The sequence below is a fragment of the Lemur catta genome, chromosome 19 (genome assembly GCF_020740605.2).
Source record: "Lemur catta isolate mLemCat1 chromosome 19, mLemCat1.pri, whole genome shotgun sequence".
Taxonomy (NCBI): Eukaryota; Metazoa; Chordata; class Mammalia; order Primates; family Lemuridae; genus Lemur; species Lemur catta.
In genome coordinates this window covers 18,137,601-18,156,015 of record NC_059146.1, presented here as the reverse complement: position 1 = coordinate 18,156,015, position 18,415 = coordinate 18,137,601, and the positions used below count along the sequence as shown (strand labels likewise).

The window sequence follows — 18,415 nt, the reverse complement described above, 5'->3', positions numbered from 1 at the left end:
AGGCAACAGAGCAATACTCTGTCTCAAAAAAAAAAAAAAGCGCCAATTATATTTAAGTGGAGTTATCAAAATACTTAAAAAGTAATAGTCAAGTTTCCTTATTAATGAATTAAATTACATGATTTGGTGATACTCCTAATAACTACCATAATTTTGTAGCCATGAGTGAAATGGTATTTCAAGATATCTGCAATACTGTCCTGTGATACAAAAACGTGATTTCTGTTGGTTACGTAGTCACTGTGGCTTACGGCTAGCATTCAAAATAAAATGGAGAAATTTCTTGTGTTCATCCATAAAAACTGTCCCTTCCATTAGGAAACACTTGTAACAACTCCCACCTAGTAGACCTACTCTGAGGCCACAGGTATGACCCTGTGACCCAGGCTGGGCAAATCAGAGTGCTCCTTCTTCTTAACTATAGCCACTGGCCCACAGCTTGACATGTGACCAGGGCTGAGTCTATCAGAGTTTCCCTGGTCCTCTCAGTCATTCTCATTGGCCCAGTGTTAGGCACATGATTGAGGCTGAGCCCGTCAGGGTTCCTGATCCCTGATCCCCACTAATCCGCAACCGCTTAAGGAATAGAGGGCAAAGTGGATGCTCAAAGGTCCTACAAGCTTGGATTAATAGTAATACGAGAGTGAGCCTGAGATAGCAAATTCTTTTTTTTTTTTTTTTTTGAGACAGAGTCTGGCTCTGTTGCCCCGGCTAGAGTACAGTGGTATCAGCCTAGCTCACAGCAACCTCAAACCCCTGGGCTCAAGCAATCCTACTGCCTCAGCCTCCCAAGTAGCTGGGACTACAGGCATGTGCCACCAGGCCCAGCTAATTTTTTTCTTTCTTTTTTTTTTTTAGTAGAGACGGCAGTCTTGCTCTTGCTCAGGCTGGTCTCGAACTCCTGAGCTCAAAGGATCCGCCTGCCTCAGCCTCCCAGAGTGCTAGGATTACAGGTGTGAGCCACCACGCCCAGCCCAGTAAATTCTTATTGAAGGTTTGTGTTTAAAGAGAAATCACCTTCACAAGCATTCCTAGGGCCTGATTATCCTCTGGATCATCCATACGTAAAACCCAAAAAAGTACATTTTGCATTACCATGTTCTTTACTAGCACAACAAAATTACAAATTACTAATTGTGGCTATTTTAGAATATCTTCCAAAACACCTGTTTGGCCAAAGAGGAAGTAAAAATCTGAATCTATTTAAATTTTTTAAAATACTTCATATCAAACCACTGGCTTTAATACAAAATTATTACCAAAATTTGCTTTACAAAAAGTTTTCTAAGCCTGGCAAGGTGGTTCACGCCTGTAATACTAGCACTCTGGGAGGCCAAGGCAGGAGGATCACTTGAGGCCAGGAGTCCAAGACCAGCCTAAGAGTGAGATGCCCAAAAATACAAAAATTAGCCAGGCATCATGGTGCCTGTAGTCCCAGCTACTTGGGAGGCTGAGGCAGGAGTGATCACTGGAGCCCAGGAGTTTGAGGTTGCTGTGAGCTATGATGATGCCACTGCACTGTAGCACAGGGGACAGAGCAAGACCCTGTCCAAAAAAAAAAAAAAAAAAAAGATGCCTATTCTATAGACAAATGTAAATGTGTCTGAAGCTTTTTAAGTCTCAGGACCTTTTCATACTCTTAAAAATCACTGAGGCCCCTAAACAGTTTTTGTTTATGTAGTAAATATCTATCAATATTTGCTGTAATAGGAATTTAAACTGAGGAAATTTTTAATATATTTTATTTTAACTTTTCAAAATAAATCCATTATATGTTCACATATGTCATAGGTTGAGCTGTCTTCCCTCAAAATTCATTTGTTGGAGTTCTAACTCCCAGTACCTCAGAACGTGACTTTATCTGGTGACAGGCTTTAAAGAGGTAATTAAGTTAAAATGAGGTCATTAGGGTGAACCCTGGTCCAATATGCCTGGTGTCCTTATAAAAAGGGAAATCTGGAGACACACAGACACACACACACGGAAAAACGCCATGTGAAGGAGTCAGAGACAAGAACATGAATGCCAAAGATTGCCAGCAAACCTCCAAAAGCTAAGGAAAGGGAAGCAGCAGATTCTCTCTCATAGCCCTCAAAGGGAACCAACTATGCCAACACTGATCTCAGACTTCTAGCCTCCAAAACTTTGAAACAGTAAAGTTGTATTGTTTAAGCATCCAGTACATTGTTACCACAGTACTAGCAGACTAACACAACATATCGTTTTTAAAAAGCATTTACTTTATGAAAAATACTTACATTTTCCAAAACAAAAATTAGTGAAAAGAGTTGCATTGTATTACATTTTTTCAAATCTCCTCAATATCTAGCTTGACTGAAAGCAGCTGAATTCCCAATTGCTGTTTGTGCCTTTAATCTGTTACAACATTACTCAGCCAGTAGCCTCTGGAAGACTCTATATGCATGAGAAAATGAGAGTGCAAGAAAAAGGCAATGTCTCATTATTATTATGGACTTAGTTTTGAAATCAGTGATTCCTTGAAAAGGTCTTGGGAACCCCCCTCACCCACACTTTGAGAACTACTGCAATAGCCAGAATAGATAAGGAGAAAAACAAAACAAGTACTAGAAAAGAAAAAATGATAACAGAACATCACAAATCACAGATTCAGCACTATTAGATCTAGAAGGAAAGTTGAGCTCAGTGACTGGTTCCAAAATGAACGTACAGACTTCACAGGAGATGCTAAGAGACTCTTGCACTCCCACCTCCACCCCACTCCTCCATCCCCTGGAGGATGCTGGTAAGGGGAAGGCAATAGATCCTCCTGGTACCTTCTCTGCCCACAGAGAAGGGGATACTGCCTGAAAACTTTTCTGGACTCCCAGTAGAAGTCAGATTTGGTCTGCTGGAAGGCTACTTGATCTATGGTTCCCACAGCAACCACTGCCACCTGCTCAGGTGAATGAAGATGCATATCAAAAGATAAAATTACAGGCCTGGTGGCTCACACCGGTAATCCTAGCACTCTGGGAGGCCAAGGCGGGCGGATTGTTTGAGCTCAGGAGTTCGAGACCAGCCTGAGCAAGAGTGAGACCCCCATCTCTACTACAAATAGAAAGAAATATTATGGCTAGCTAAAAATATATATAGAAAAATGAGCAGGGCATGGTGGTGCATGCCTGTAGTCCCAGCTACTCGGGAGGCTGAGGCAGGAGGATCGCTTGAGCCCAGGAGTTTGAGGTTGCTGTGAGCTAGGCTGACGCCATGGCACTCTAACTGGGGCAACAGAGCGAGACTCTGTCTCAAATAAAATTAAAAAAAAAAATTACAAAAAATTTAGTTAAAGATCTAACTGTCTTTTATTTGTGATTCATGAATTGGGACAGCTTCTACTTTACAAAGTAGAATGAGAGGTCCCACTGGGCAATGGCAGAACAGTGGGTTTTTAAGGTGGAAACAAGGAACTAGAACAAGAGGGGAAAAGCTGGTTAACAGCCTATAATTTGTCTTTTAAGGGTTAAAAGCAGAGGGGCCTTCCTTATGCTGACTTAGGTAGGCTGGAATTTCCTGTTTTCAGGAAAAACTGGTCTGTTTGGGGATATACCTGCTTCCTTAAAGTTTCAGTTTGATTATGTGGCATTTAGCATGAGTGACTCAATTTTGGTTTGGTCAGTACTGTTGGGGCCTAGGGCAGGAGCTCAGTGGAAAACAATGGCCTCCCATAATTTTTTAACACCTAACACCTGCTCATCCTGCTGGTACTGCTGACCCTGTTGGGCTGGGCTTGGGTGCAGGGGCTACAGGGCCTGAGGGTAGGGAACAAGAGACAGAAAAAGGAGGAGAGGGATAGAAGAGAGTGTGGTTCCTTGAAAGCCAGCTGCGGGGTCCCTACTGGTGACATCACTGCCCTCAGACCTTCAGCATGGTGCAAACAGTCCTGTTGTGGTTTATTTCCTGTCCCTCCCCACTACACCATCAGCCCGTAGAGGTACGCAGATACGCAGCTCTCTTCCTTGCAACATGCCTGGTTTTTAATCAAAACAAAATTTGTTCTGGTTTGAATGCATCTTGGTGAACATCAGCTTTTTAGTTTTTCTTTTCTAATACTTTCTAAAGGACTCTAACCCACAAAAAATGACATCACAAGTTGAACACCCCCCATGGAAAAACAATGTGCCCCGCTCCAGTCACTAGCCACCCCCTCTCTCATCTCTTATATTAACAAAATGCTTAAATGTTAAAGTAATTTTGATGCGTGTATGTTTTGAGTAAAACGGGAGTATACAGAGCAAAGCGGGAAAAACCCCAGGCCTGCAGCGCATTTCCAGCTAGGACAAATAGGCCCCAGGACTTCAGGCCTGGACATCTCGTACCGGTCACCATCCGAGCCCAGCTGCTCCACCCGCGCCCCTTGCCGCCGCCCGCGCTGCCCGCCAGCGCCCCCCCAGCGCCAAGACGGGTACCACGGCCCTGAGTGCCCGCTGGCCCAACCCGCTAAGAGCTCTCATTGGCCGGCGGCCAGAACGCTCCCATTGGCTGAAGGCCCGGCGGGCAGAAGCTCCCATTGGTCAGGCGCTGCGGCTCGCTGCACTGCCTTCTGGGCCCTGTAGTCGCGGCGTCTCCAGCGCGGCCGCCATTGTCCGGCTGGCGGCGAGTCGGGTGGTCTCGTCGGCTAGGGCGGCCTTCGGATTTGGGAGTCGCCTTGGCCGTCTGTCCTCGACCCATCGGTTCAGGATGGACCCCGTGGAAGAAGCGGCAGCAGTGGTGATGGCCGCGGGGCCGGCGTTGGCCCAGCTTCAGGTAACAATAATAACAGTAACGATGGCAGCGGGGTCCGGGCCAGGCGTCTCCGAGGGAGCCCGACCCTTTAACCTGGCGACGCGCGGTGAGGACGGCACGGCCATTATACCCTTTCCACACGGGGGAACTGAGGCGCTGGCTTGGCCAGCCAAGAGCGAAGGCGGTATTTGAACCGGGCCGCTTGGTCCCCGAGTGCGCATGCGCCGGGGTGGTCCAGGCTTTCCTGCCCTCAGACGGGGCGAGGGCTATTCCCTGCTCCTGCGTTCAGCAGTGCTGCCCCCGACACCGTCCCCAGCCGGGAAAAGGTGTTCACCGTGATGACGGGTGACTGTAACTAGCGTCGGCCGAGCGCCAAGATGGCGGGCGTTATCAAATAGAGATGTTTTAGTGCGTGGAGTCAGCAGACACCCTCCCCGACTCCTGCGTTGTGGACCCCCTGCCGTGAAGGTGGGGCACAACCTCTTGCGGGTAACACACCGAGTTAGTGTGAGGGGAGCGACTACCAGTGTCGTCCCCCGAGGGACTGTGGAAGCACTGCATTGCAGAGTGGCGAGTGTTTGCCAGGCCATCTGGCCATCAAAGCTCCAGCCTTTCTAGACAAAGTGACTGCTGCCTGTGTTCATAAAATGCTGCCTCCTCGTGGCAGAAACCAAAAATAATTCATACTTCCTTAAGCTCTGCAACTTTGAAATTATGTACATTCTGTGTATGTGTGTTTGGTTTGTTTATGGGGATTTGCATTATTTCAGATTTGGTACACAAAGTGAGATTATTGGTAATCGTACATGGCAGGTTTTTCAGATGTGTGTTATTCCAAATTTGCATGAAATGTTACTACACTTCAGTTTGTTCTTGCTGTGGATTGGGGAGCAGAGAATGAGCAGTAAGAAAGGCCTGAGAGGAAGTGTATTAGTAATCTGTTGCTGTGTAACAAAGAACTCAAAAACTTAATGGTCTGAAACAACAATAAATATCTCACAGTTTCTGAAAGGAATCCTGGAATGACATCTCTGATGGTTCTGGCCCAGGCTCCTGAAGGTACAGTCAAGATGTCAGCCCCAATTGTTGCCACCTGAGACTTGTCTAAGGCTGGAGGATCCACCTCCAACATAGTTCACTGATGTAACTGTTGGCAGGAGGCCTCAGTTCTTCTGCATGTGAGCCTCTTTGTGGAATTGCTTGGGTGCCCTTACAACATGGTATCCAGCTTCCCACAGAGGAAGTAATCCAGGAGAGGGCAAGGTAGAAGGTGCAGTGCCTTTCATGACCTGGGCTCAGAATTCACACTCTGTCATTTCCACAGTATCCTATTAATTGTACAAGTCAGCCTTGCTCAGTGTAGGAGGGGACTGCACAAGGGCTAGAGATATTTGGTGGGGGGCCATCTTGGAGGCTGGCCATCACAGGCAGAGAGGACCAGAAGTGGAGGGCCTCGAGGTCCAGTGCATTAGTTATCTGTGGCTGCCATAACAAATCATTACAAATCTGATAGCTTGAAATCATAGTCTTATGATTCTAGAGGTCAGTTTTCCGGGCTGGAATCAAAGTGTGAGCAGAGCCACTCTTCCTACCGAGGCTCTAGGGGAAGATCCTTTTCCTCTCCTTTTCCAGCTATAAGAGTTATACTCCTTGCATTCCCTTACCTTGTGGCCCTTTGTCCATCTTCAAAGCCAGCAGTGTAGCATCTTCAGTGGTCACATTGCCTTCTGTCTTCTACAGTGAAATCTCCCTTTTTCTACCTCTTATAAAGATACTTGTGATTGCATTTAGGGACCACCTGTATAATCCAGGGTAATCTCCCTGTTTTAAAATCCTAATCACATCTAACAGTCTCTTTTGCCATATATGGTAGTATTCACAGGTTCTGGGAACTAAGAGAGCTGGATATCTTTAGGGGCCATTATTTAGTCTACTGTAGCCAAGCTGAGATGGGTCATCCTGTATCCAGTGGTGATAAGGAGCCATTCAAATGTTTTAAGCAGGACTGAAATGGGGTTGAAGAAAACCACTCATGCATCTGAGGGTTGGCAGTAGGAGAGGTACCTACAGCTGAGCTAAGGCAGTAGGAAAAAGAATGGGGTGGGGTCCAGTGACTAGGTGTTGGCTGATGATGTGGTAGCTTGGTCAGCAGTGGTAGAATGTATGAAAGAGGGAGATCTGAGCACAGCCCCTTCCCTCTGGGCCCCAGCAGTGCATGACAAGAGGGAGACTATAGGGATCTGAGATGGAACAGCAAGAAAAGTAACAAAACAGCAAGGACTGGGCTTCTGCTGGAATTCCAAGAAGGAAGCCAAGAGGAGGCATGAAGGACTTGTGGGATGCCACTGTGAGGTCTTGTAGCCGGGACAGAACAGTACTCACTGGACCTGGTATCTGAGCTGTCACCAGTGACCCACACAGAGCGGGTGATGGTGGTGGATGGGGGCAGGAGGCATGGGATGCATGTGTCAGGGTTGGCAGGCATTCTGAGTGGAAGGTGAAGACACAGGATGGGAGCAGAGACCTCTGTTCCTAACCAAAGGCTTCTTTCTACATGCTTCCTGTCAGAACCACATGCCACCTATACTAAAATTTCTTAGTATTTTTAAATCTCATGTTTTTCTTTTTAAAAAAATACTGTTTATATTTATATTTATTTATGTATTTTTATTTATTTCAATTTTTTTTTTTTAGAAACAGGGTCTCACTGTGTTGCCCAGGCTGGAGTGCAGTGATGTGATTGTAGCTCACTGCATCCTCAAACTCCAGCAATCCTTCCACCTCAGCCTCCTGAGTAGATGGGTTAAAAGGTGCACACCACCATGCCTGACTAATTTTTTTAACTTTTTTGTGGAGACAGGGTCTTGCTGTGTCTTTGGGGCTGGTCTCAAACTTCTGGCCTCCAGTGATCCTCCCATCTTGGACTCCCAAAGCACAGTGATTACAGGCATAAGCCACCACACCAGGCCCAGAATACCCTTTTTAAACTGAAGTGTTTGCTTTGTGGTTTTGATTTTCATTTCCTTGATGACTAATGATCTTCAACGTATTTTCATGTGCTTATTTGCCACATGTATGTCTTCTTTTATATATTCTTTAAAGTAAAGATAACTATTCAGATTCTTTGCCCATTTTAATTGGGTTGTCTTTTTATTGAGTTGTAGGAGTTCATTATATATTCTAGATAGAAGTCTGTTATCAGATATGTGATTCACAATTATTGTCTCCTATTCTGTGAGTTGTCTTCTCACTTTCTTGATAGTGTCCTTTGAAGCACAAGTTTTTTATTTTGATGAAGTTCAATTTATTTATATTTTGTTGCTTGTGCTTTTTGTTTCATATCTGAGAATCCTCTGCCAATTCCAAAATTGCAAAGATTTATCCTTATGTTTTCTTCTAAGAGTTTTATAGCTCTTACACTTATGTCTTTGACTCATTTTGAGTTAAATTTTATATATGGTGCTCGTTTCAGCATCTATACTAAAATTGGAACAATACAGAGAAGATTAGCATGACACCTGCACAAGGATGACATGCAAATTCATGAAGCATTCCATATATTTTTTAAAAATTATATATGGTGTGATGTAGGGGATTACAGTGGTTTGAATGTGTTCCCCAAATTTTCATGTATTGGAAACTTAATCTCCAAATTCATATGTTAATGGTATTTGGAGATGCTACTTTAGGGAGATAATTAGGATTAGGTAAGGCTATCAGGGCGGAGTCTCGATGATGGGACTACTTGATAAGAAGAGAGACCTGAAGTAGCACACTCTTGCCTTCTCACCATGTGATGCCTTCTGCCATGTTATGACATAGCAGGAAGGCCCACACCAGATGCTGGTGCCATAATATTGAACTTCCTAGTGTCCAGAACTGTAAGAAATAAATTTCTTTTATGTATAAATTACCCAGTCTGTGTTAGTTACCCAGTCTGATCTAGACCAGCCGAGGCAACATAGCAAGGCCATGTCTCTACAAAAAAATTTAAAAATTAGCCGGCCATGGCAGCATGCTCCTGTAGTCCTAGCTACTTGAGAGGCTGAGACAGGAGAATCACTTGGATTCAGCCCAGGAGTTTGAGGCTGCAGTGAGCTATGATCATACTACTGCACTCTAGGCTGGGCAACATAGTGAGACCCTGTCTAAAAAAAAAAAAAAAATGAAATTTTTCACATAAAAATCTGACCTAATTTCCAGCTTCTCTGTAAAGATTGGCAGTTCTGACCACATGGGGCCTGTATTTCTCTGTAATCAGTCAGTTCTAAGTCCCTGCTACCCTTTGAGACAGGGGCCATACTCCTGTCATCTCCAGCCCCACTACTTGCAGGGTAAGTGCCCTTGTGGGCTCTTTAACTGCCCCACTTCTGTCACCTGAGCCTGCCTGGCCCTGAAGGCAGGTAAATTTCTGACCCCAACCATACACCCCTATTTTCAGGGAGGATAATGAACCTCACTTTGTATCTAAGGATTAGTGAATGTATTCATTGGCTGTTGCTGTGTAACAAACTATCTGAAAACATGGTGTCTTTAAACAGTAGCTATTTCCTTAGCTCACAAACCTACAAGCCAGTGGTTTAGGTCATCTCTATCTGTTGCCACCCTCACTGTCTGATCAGTTGTAGGTCAGCTGTGATTGACTTTGTTGATCTTGCTGGATCCTCTCACATGTCCTCGCTGTACAACCCACACCTATGTGTAGTGACCTAATAGGTTCCCAGTGAGACCTGATTCCCATCGCTGATAACGTGAACTCCCTCAGAACACTGACCTGCCTCTTTCCCCATTCTTCACTGCCAGAGAACTCTGAAGGGGACAGTCCAACTCATTGAGAAAATGTGTGTGATTTTTCAGGAGCCAGTGACCTTCCGGGATGTGGCTGTGGACTTCACACAGGAGGAGTGGGGGCAGCTGGACCCTACCCAGAGGACCCTCTACCGTGACGTGATGCTGGAGACCTTTGGGCACCTGCTTTCCATAGGTAAGGTCTGCTTCTCAAGCTGTGATGACTGATTCTTCCTGGGTTATAGGTTGTGAGGACACTGGTGTGAGGACATGACCTTGGGTTCTCACTGCCTGTGAGACATGCATGTAGGGGGTTGTCTACCCTTTTTTGTCCCAATGTAAAGCCTTCACTTTGTTGTCAGGTGCCCACGTGTCCTGACAGTCAGGAGTCTAGACTGGAGCCTGGGCTGGTTCTTTCTCTCCAAACCAATGCTCTACATCCCGTGTCTTTCCCTGTGTCTAGGTCCTGAGCTTCCCAAACCTGAAGTCATCTCCCAGCTGGAACAAGGAGCTGAGCTGTGGGTGGCAGAGAGAGGAACCACCCAGGGCCACTGTCCAGGTAAGAACTCACGAAGTGGGAGCCCTTAACAGGAGCAGACCAGGAGGCCACAGGAGATCATGGAAAGGGTGGTGTATGGGGGTCCTCAAGACCACCCTGTTTTCTAGGAGCTCACAGACTCAGCATAGAGTCATATTCATAGCTATGACTTTTTATTTTTAAGAGATAGTCTTGCTCTGTCCCCCTTGCTGAAGTGCAGTGGCACCATCATAGCTCACTGTAACCTCAAATTCCTGAGCTGAAGCCATCCTCCTGCCTCACCCTTCGAAGTAGCTGAGACTACAGGTGGATGCCACTGTGGTTGACTAATGTTTTAAGTTTTTGTAGAGACAGAGTCTCTGTGTTGCCCACACTGGTCTCAAACTCTTGGTCTCAAGGATCCTCCTGCCTCAGCCTCCCAAAGTGTTGAGATTACAGGCCTGAGCCACTGCACCCAGCCAACAATTGATTATAACGGAAGTATACAGAGCAAATCCAGCAGAGGGAAAAAGCCCATCAGATGAAATCCAGAGGAAACCAGAAAAAAGTTTCCAGAGTCCTCTACCTATGGATTCACACAGGGCATGCTTAGTTCCCCAACCAGTTAGTTGTGACAACACATGAGAAGTCTTTTGTGCCAGGGAAGCTTGTTAGAGACTCAGTGTGAGGGGTTAGGGGTTTTTACTGGGGCTAGTCAATAGACACCACTGCCTAGCACAGACCAAGATTCCAGACTGCCGGGAGAAAGCCAGTGGTTTCGGAATAAACCACGTTGTGTGTGTAAACTGTGGGTGCAGTGAACTACTCCTACCAGTTAGAGTAGTGATGGAAACCCTCCCCACATTCAAATTCCGAGATTCAGCCAAGGACCAACCTTGTGAGCACACCTCTCTAAAAATGGCAATTTGGGGCCTACCCTGTTAACTCTTTTCTGCATGGTGCTCCATAGCCTTCTCACATGTGTTCCCCTTCCTCTGAGCTCAGAGACCATTCACCCCTTCTCCAGTGGACAGAATCCCACCCCTGCCTCTCCCTCTGCTCTGTCTTCCTTTCCAGGTCGTTCCCTCTCTCACCAGCCTTGTCAGCATGCCCTTTCCATGGGATCATTCTGATGTGTGAACCTGGCCTTCATCTTCTCCATTTTGTTCTTGCATGTCCAGAGTCTGTAAACCTTTGCCCCACACATGTCTTCTATTCTGTTGTCAATAAGGATTGTATTTAGGTGTTAAAACCAGGACAGAGCAGCTTAAAAGCAAGAGGGAAGCATAGTTCTCACAAAGCAGGAGCCCCGAGTCTGCTGGCATTGGTTAGGCATCTCAGAGATGCCACAGCCAGTTGTTCTGTGATTCTCCCAGGCAATCCTTGGGGTTACAGTATGCCTACAGTAGCTTCCTCTATCACATCTGTGCTCCAGGCAGGAAGGAAGGGAAGAAGTGGGAAGAATGGTGCCAGCCACATCTGTCCCCTTTTGTCAGAACTCCAGATGTTACTCGTTGGAGTCTCTTTGGGCAGGACTAGGTCACCTCCACCTGCCCTGACCCTAGTTGCTAGGGAGGCTGGAAAGGGGAGGTAGGTCTAGATTGTCATAATTGGCTTAGTCAAGTCATAATTCCTTCCCTGTGGTTGCTGTGTTGGTACCCTGACCACATTCTAGAAGAAGTAGGATCTGGTCAAAGGATATACAACCAGCAGTGCCTGCAGGTCAACCTCCCACCTGAATGCTTCTAATGACACCTAGGTCTTTCTGATCCTGCATGGAAACAAATGTATCTCCACAACAGAGTATGAGCTACTCTGGGGTGGGGTTGGGGGCTGAATCTGCAGCAGGCCTTGATGTGTTCCTGCCTCTTTTATTGTTTGTAACTGCTGTTACTTCAAACTTTTATGTCAGAAGCAAATTATGTTCCTGGACATAATGCCTTTGACCCACAAGTCTTAGGCTGTAACTAAATCGAGGATCTAAAATAATATGTGAGGCTGGTCCAAGTGCAGTGGTGTTTATAACTAATTCATAACCAGTTACATATTTGTTCCTTCTCCACTCCCACTGCTTCACTTGAGTAGCCTTAGCAAAAATAATAAAATGTGTGCCATAAATATTAAGCAAAATGTCCTGCTTGTACAGGTTAGGGGTATGGGGTCAAAATTTTGATGGACAGGCTATTTCAAGAAATTAACATCCACAGCCTGGGCAACATAGCAAGACCCCATCTCTATAAGAAATGAAAAAAATGTACATCTGGCCCAGCGTGGTGGTGTGCGCCTATAGTCCCAGCTACTGGGGAGGCTGAGGCTGGGGGATCACTTGAGCCCCAGAGTTTAAGGCTGCAGTGAGCCATGATTGTACCACTGCACTCTAGCCTGAGTGACAGAGCTTGACCCTGTCTCCAGGGGGCTGAGGGTGGTGGAGGGATCCAGACAATTGTCAATACTCCAGAAGCAGAAGATTTTCAAGGCTTTATGTTAAAAGAAAAACGTATTTTTCATGTACTACTTTGTATTAGTTTCTTATTGCCGCTGTAACAAATTACTGCAGTCTAGGTGACTTGAAAAAGCCCAGATTTATTTTCTCATAGTTGTGGAGGTCTGCAGTCCAAAGGTTCATCAGGGCTGGTTCCTGCTGGCAGCTCTAGGGGAAAATCCGTTTCTTTGTCTTTCCTGGCTTCTGGAGGCTTCCCACATTCCTTGGCTCATGGGTCCTTCCTCCGTCCTCATAGCACATCACTCTGACCACTGTTTCCATCATCACATCCCCTTTTGTGACTCAGGCCCTCCTGCCTCCCTCCTACATGGACCCTTTTGGTGAGATTTAGGGCCACAGGATAATCTCCCATTTCAAGAAGCTTAACTTAATTACAGCTGCGATGTCCCTTTTGCTACATAAGGTTCCAGTGATTGGGACGTAGGCATCTTTGAGGGGCTATTATTCAGCCTCCCACATACTTGATTAAAAGAGGGAATAGTATTTTGGGTTTTTTTGGTTTTTTTGTTTTTTAAGGAAAAGAATCGTGGTCCAGGAATATCCCCACTCCTGATGCACCCACATGCTTTGGTGGGCTGGGGCTGGCTGCGTGATCTCAAGCCCCTCCCTGGCCCCTGCACTCGTCTTGCTTAATTTATTACTATTTCTTTTCTGTGGGAAACATGGCTTCATCTGCTGCAGGTCACCTTCTGGCTGACTGCAGTCCCAGGTCTTCTCTCAGTTCCTCTTTATCAGCTGCTCACCTCTCTTGGTGGGGATACCATGGCTTCCCAAACACTGGGCTTGATGGTTTTCCTGGCAGCTGGCACTGTGGCTTCAGTCTCCAGGTTGATGCAGGCCAAAACTTGAGCCTCAATGCTCTGTGTTCCCGGCCAGGCCAGTTCACCCTTCACTAGTGGCCTCCAGTCCCCCTTCTCCTGGTCTCCCTCCATGCTCTTCCCACAGGCATCATTAGTTTCGACTGGAGACTATGTTTTCTTCTAAGAGTTTTATAGGGGTCGGTGGTACATTGGATTAAATCTCTCTAATAGTATCACCAGTGTTATCTCCCAGCCAGTCTCCTGGCTCAGGGCCTGTTCAGCAGAGGTTCCTGAGCACCTACCATGTGCTGCTTCCTGCACTGTGGATGCAGCAAGGAAAATGACAGATGAGGCCAAGCCCTTGCTTAGCATTGAGGGAGAGCGGGGTCTGAGAAGTGGTTACCAATATCAGGTGGTGATAAGGTTGTGAAGAAAGTTGCACCTGGGAAGGACAGGGCAGGGCACTCATGAACAGGAGAGGCCAGGACAGGCAAGAAGGCCTGTTTGAGAAGGTGACAGCAAGCTGGGACATGAGGGAGAGGTGGGCAGATATCTGGGGTGAGGGTTCTAGGAAGAGGGAGCAGCACATGCAGAGGGTTGAGGAGGACCGTGGGGACCTACTGGAGGAACGGTGAGGAGGCAGCAGGGGGCAGCAGGGAGCAGAGTGAGGAAGGGGCTGAGAGCTCAGTGAGGGGTGTTGTGTCCATGACCAGAAGTAACATGCAAGGTGAGTGGAGGAGCGACTAGGGCTGACTTGTGGTGGTGTGTGGATGGATCTGTTTGGTTTTTTTTAACAGCTTTATTGAGATATGATTCACATAACATAAAGTTCACCCATTTAAAGTGCATCCTTCACCACTACCTAATTCCGGAATATTGCATCACCATCTTAGTCATTCTGGGCTACCGTAACAAAATGCCACAGCTTGGGTGGCTTAAACAACAGACATTTATTTCTCACAGTTCCGCAGGCTGGAAGTCCAAGGTCAAGATGCCAGCTGATTAACTTTCTGATAAGGGTCCATTGCTTGTTTGCAGAAGGCTGCCTTCTCACTGTGTCCTCACATGTCAGAAAGAGTGAGAGGAAGCAAGCTCTCTAGTATTTCATAAGGGCACTAATCTCATTCAGAAAAGCTCCACCCTGAAGACTTAATCACCTTCCAATGGCCCCATCTCCAATACCCTCACATGAATTTTGAGAGGATACAAACATTCAGTCCGTAGCAGCCACTCCAAAAGTTGCCCATTAGCGACATCTTCCCTAGCCCCTGGCAATCCTTAATCTACTTTCTGTCTCTGTGTTTTTGCCTGTTCTGGACATTTCATATAAATGGTATTTTACAATATGTGACCTTTGTGTCTGACTTCTTTCACTTAGCGTGTTTTCAAGGTTCATCCATGTTGTAGCACGTATCAGTATTTTGTTCCTTTTTATAGCTAAATAATATTCCATTGTATGGATGGACCACGTTTTGTTTGTTGACGAGCATTGGGATTGTTTCTGCTTTTTGGCTATTATATGAATAGCGCTGCTGTGGACATTCGTGTATAAGTTTTTGTATGGGCCAACTTGTATTTTATGAGAATCCTCTGAGTGCTATGCAGAGAGTTGAATTTGGGGGCCAGAGGTGAGAAAGAGCAGGGAGCCTAGTACCTGGCCTGTCTCTGCTCCTCTGGCACCTCTCCTGTGGTCAAGCTCTTGTTCATTTGTTCCCTCAGTGTGTCCCTCCAGCATTCACTGAAACAGGTATTTTTGGCACCTACTACCTGTCAGCTCTAGGTACTGGCTGTGGACACTCTGTGTCATGAGATGGACCCTGAAAGAATGAATATGTGTTGTTGGCAAGACTGGAGGAGGTGAGGGGGGCTCAAAAGGGCTGAGGGAAAGGAATGAAGCAGGGCCCACAATGGAGTCCATGTGCTAATCCCAGACCTGGTTATCTTGGATTACTTGGTGGGCCCAGTGTAATCAGAAGAGTCATAAGAATGGGGCAGGAGGGTCAATCAGCAAAGGAGATAAGACAATAGAAGCAGAGGTCATTGAGAGAGAGATTTGAAGATGCTATACTGCTGGCCTTAGAGGTGAAGGAATGGGTCCTGGAATGAAGGCAGCCTTTGAAACTGGAAGAGGCAAGGAAACATTTTTCCCTAGAGCCCCCAAGAGAAACCAGCTCTGCCAACACCTTGATTTTAGGACTTCTGTATTCTAGAACTGTAAGATAATAAACGTGTGTTGTTTTAAGGTGCTAAGTTTGTGGTAAGTTAGGTTCCAGTACAGCTTCACTTCATTGTCAGTACCTGGCCAACAGCAGGTGCTCAATAAATATTTGTTGACATGTTTGAGGACAGGGCACTTGGTGTCAAAATAAGAGGAGGGCCAGGTGCAGTGGTTCACGCCTGTAAGCCTAGCACTCTGGGTGGCCAAGGCAGGAGGATAAGTTGATTTCGGGAGTTTGAGACCAGCCTGAGCAAGAGGAGACCCCATCTCTACTAAAAATAGAAAGAATTAGCTGGGCATGGTGGCAAGCGCCTGTAGTCCCAACTACTGGGGAGGCTGAGGCAGGAGGATCACTTGAGCTCAGGAGTTTGAGGTTGCAGTGAGCTATGATGATGCCTCTGTACTTTAGCCTGGGTGACAGAGTGAGTCTCTGTCTCCAAAAAAAGAAAGAAAGAAAAAAGAGGAGAATCAGGGGACTTGCCAAGGTAGGTTGCTAGGATCCTAACTGAGTAACATGAGGGGGCCTGTCCCCACTTTTTTTTTCCCCTCAACCTCTCAGAGCTGTTTGGTTTTCTTTTAGTCTGGGAGCCTAGACGAGAAGGCCAGGCATCACCCAAGGAGCAGGGCCTTCTTGAAGAGGAGCCAGCCCATGTCATGGAAAGGGAAGGATTCCTTAGAGATGCTCCTTGTCCATCCATGTTAGGGGAAAACTGGGAGTCAAAGGGCCAGGAGCAGAATAACTTGAAGCAGTTGGAATTTGGCCTCAAGGAAGCACCAATTCAAGATGAAGGCTATGAAGCTCTCAGACTAGGGGAAAACTGTGTCCTGAGTTCAAACCCAAATCCACTCCCAGAGATTTCTAGGAAAGACTGTTTCTGTACTTATGACTCACAGGTTACAAACTCGAAACATAGCTCAAGCTTAGTCGATCAGCAGACAGCATCCCCAGGAAAACAGCTGTGTGAAAACAGTGACTGCCTCAAAGCTTCCAGTCAGGCCGTTCCAGTTACAGAACTTGCAAGAAACCAGGTGCAGGATAAACCATACAAATGTACTGACTGTGGGAAGTCATTTAACCATAACGCACACCTCACAGTGCACAAGAGGATTCATACAGGAGAGAGACCTTACATGTGCAAAGAGTGTGGGAAAGCCTTCAGCCAGAACTCCTCCCTTGTTCAACATGAGCGAATCCACACGGGAGACAAGCCATATAAGTGTGCTGAATGTGGGAAATCTTTCTGCCATAGTACACACCTTACCGTGCACCGAAGGATTCACACAGGGGAGAAACCCTATGAGTGTCAGGACTGTGGGAGAGCCTTCAACCAGAATTCATCCCTGGGCCGCCACAAGAGGACACATACTGGAGAGAAGCCATACACCTGCAGCGTGTGTGGGAAATCCTTCTCTCGGACCACTTGCCTTTTCCTGCACCTGAGAACTCACACCGAGGAGAGGCCCTATGAGTGTAACCACTGTGGGAAGGGCTTCAGACACAGCTCGTCCCTGGCCCAGCATCAGCGAAAGCACGCTGGGGAGAAGCCATTTGAATGCCGCCAAAGGCTGATCTTTGAGCAGACGCCAGCTTTGATGAAGCACGAATGGACGGAAGCCCTTGGCTGTGACCCACCTTTGAGTCAAGATGAGAGGACTCTCCAGAGCGACAGGCCCTTTAAATGTAATCAGTGTGGGAAGTGTTTCATTCAGAGCTCTCACCTCATCCGACACCAGATAACTCACACCAGAGAGGAGGAGCCCCGTGGGCGTAACCGACGGCGTGAACAGTCCTTTGGCCGGAGCTCACACCTTGTCCGGCATCAGCACGTGAATTCAAGGGAGAACTCTGCAGGTGGGACAAAGGCAAGACAGCCAGAAAACAGGGCGCTGGCCTTGTTTGACATCCATGAAATCATGCAAGAGAAAAACCCCGTGCACGTTATTGGGGTGGAAGAGCCTTCTGTGGGAGCTTCCATGTTATTTGACATCAGAGAATCCATATAGAAGGCAAACTCTACAGGTGACTTTTAACTACAGGTACAAAAATGTGGTGAGTCCACATGGTGGAATCATGGAAAGAGGGGCTAGGAGTGGAAATACTGATGATGACTTCTGACTTTATGTGGAAATGGTGCTTCCCAAACACCTGAGGTTGGTGGTTCCCAAATCTATCAAACTAAGTGCACCCTTTAACAACAGATATTTTGTAGTGTTCCCTTTGTTACTCTAAAATGAGTTAACAAGTAATAAAACATACTCACATGTGTCATGTCAAAAAATCAATATACACCCCATTTTGTAAAGGATAATTAAAGTGAAAGTAATTTATGGTAGAGTAATGTGATAGAGTAATGTGTGCTGAGTCTGTGCGATATCTCACCTTGTCATTGTGTGGGCCCAGTTATACCAGGAGACCTCGGGCAATAGTCTTTTGTTTATGGACTGGTACAGGCTATGGTGTTAGCCAGGAAATACCATGACAGGCATTCCTGTATGGGATTTAATTTTACAACGTAGTGACTAACTGTTGGATAAGTTTTGAAGAAAACGTCATCACATTTCTAGAAAATTCTTTGTAAATTCCAAGCATGCAGCAATTGTGTTTATGTGTGAAGTTGATTTTCTATACTGCGGATTGTTTCACACCTGTGTCCATGGTCCACTGGGGCCAGCTTTGCGCTTCATAGTCATTGCAATATACTTAGCTCCTGCCTTCATTTCAACCATGCACAACTCCAAATCATATGACATAGACGCCCCCATATAATTGCACTACATTCTGTGGTTGGTGAGGGCAATGTCACAAGTTCTTTTGAAAGCCATTGCCTCAGAATGAGCCAGAGGTT

General features: G+C 46.4%; 1 protein-coding gene and 1 non-coding gene across 2 annotated transcripts; both read left to right on the top strand.

Moving 5' to 3' along the window:
• Positions 1 to 4,601: 4,601 nt before the first annotated feature.
• Positions 4,602 to 17,908, top strand: ZNF8 (zinc finger protein 8). Its single transcript, XM_045532926.1, has 4 exons — positions 4,602 to 4,764; positions 9,601 to 9,727; positions 9,995 to 10,090; positions 16,150 to 17,908. The coding sequence occupies exons 1-4, from the start codon at positions 4,699 to 4,701 to the stop codon at positions 17,571 to 17,573; spliced, it is 1,713 nt and encodes a 570-aa protein (XP_045388882.1). The 5' UTR covers positions 4,602 to 4,698; the 3' UTR covers positions 17,574 to 17,908.
• Positions 8,203 to 8,306, top strand: LOC123624938. The gene has a single exon (XR_006730293.1). It is a non-coding gene; the product is annotated as a U6 spliceosomal RNA (small nuclear RNA).
• Positions 17,909 to 18,415: the final 507 nt, after the last annotated feature.

What these genes read in the sequence shown, in the direction of transcription:
- ZNF8 (XM_045532926.1), top strand. Translation starts at nt 4,699, where the DNA reads ATGGACCCCGTGGAAGAAGCGGCAGCAGTGGTGATGGCCGCGGGGCCG. An exon ending in TGGGCACCTGCTTTCCATAG is followed by an intron (nt 9,728 to 9,994) that starts GTAAGGTCTGCT and finishes CCCTGTGTCTAG; the next exon opens with GTCCTGAGCTTCCCAAACCT. An exon ending in CACCCAGGGCCACTGTCCAG is followed by an intron (nt 10,091 to 16,149) that starts GTAAGAACTCAC and finishes GTTTTCTTTTAG; the next exon opens with TCTGGGAGCCTAGACGAGAA.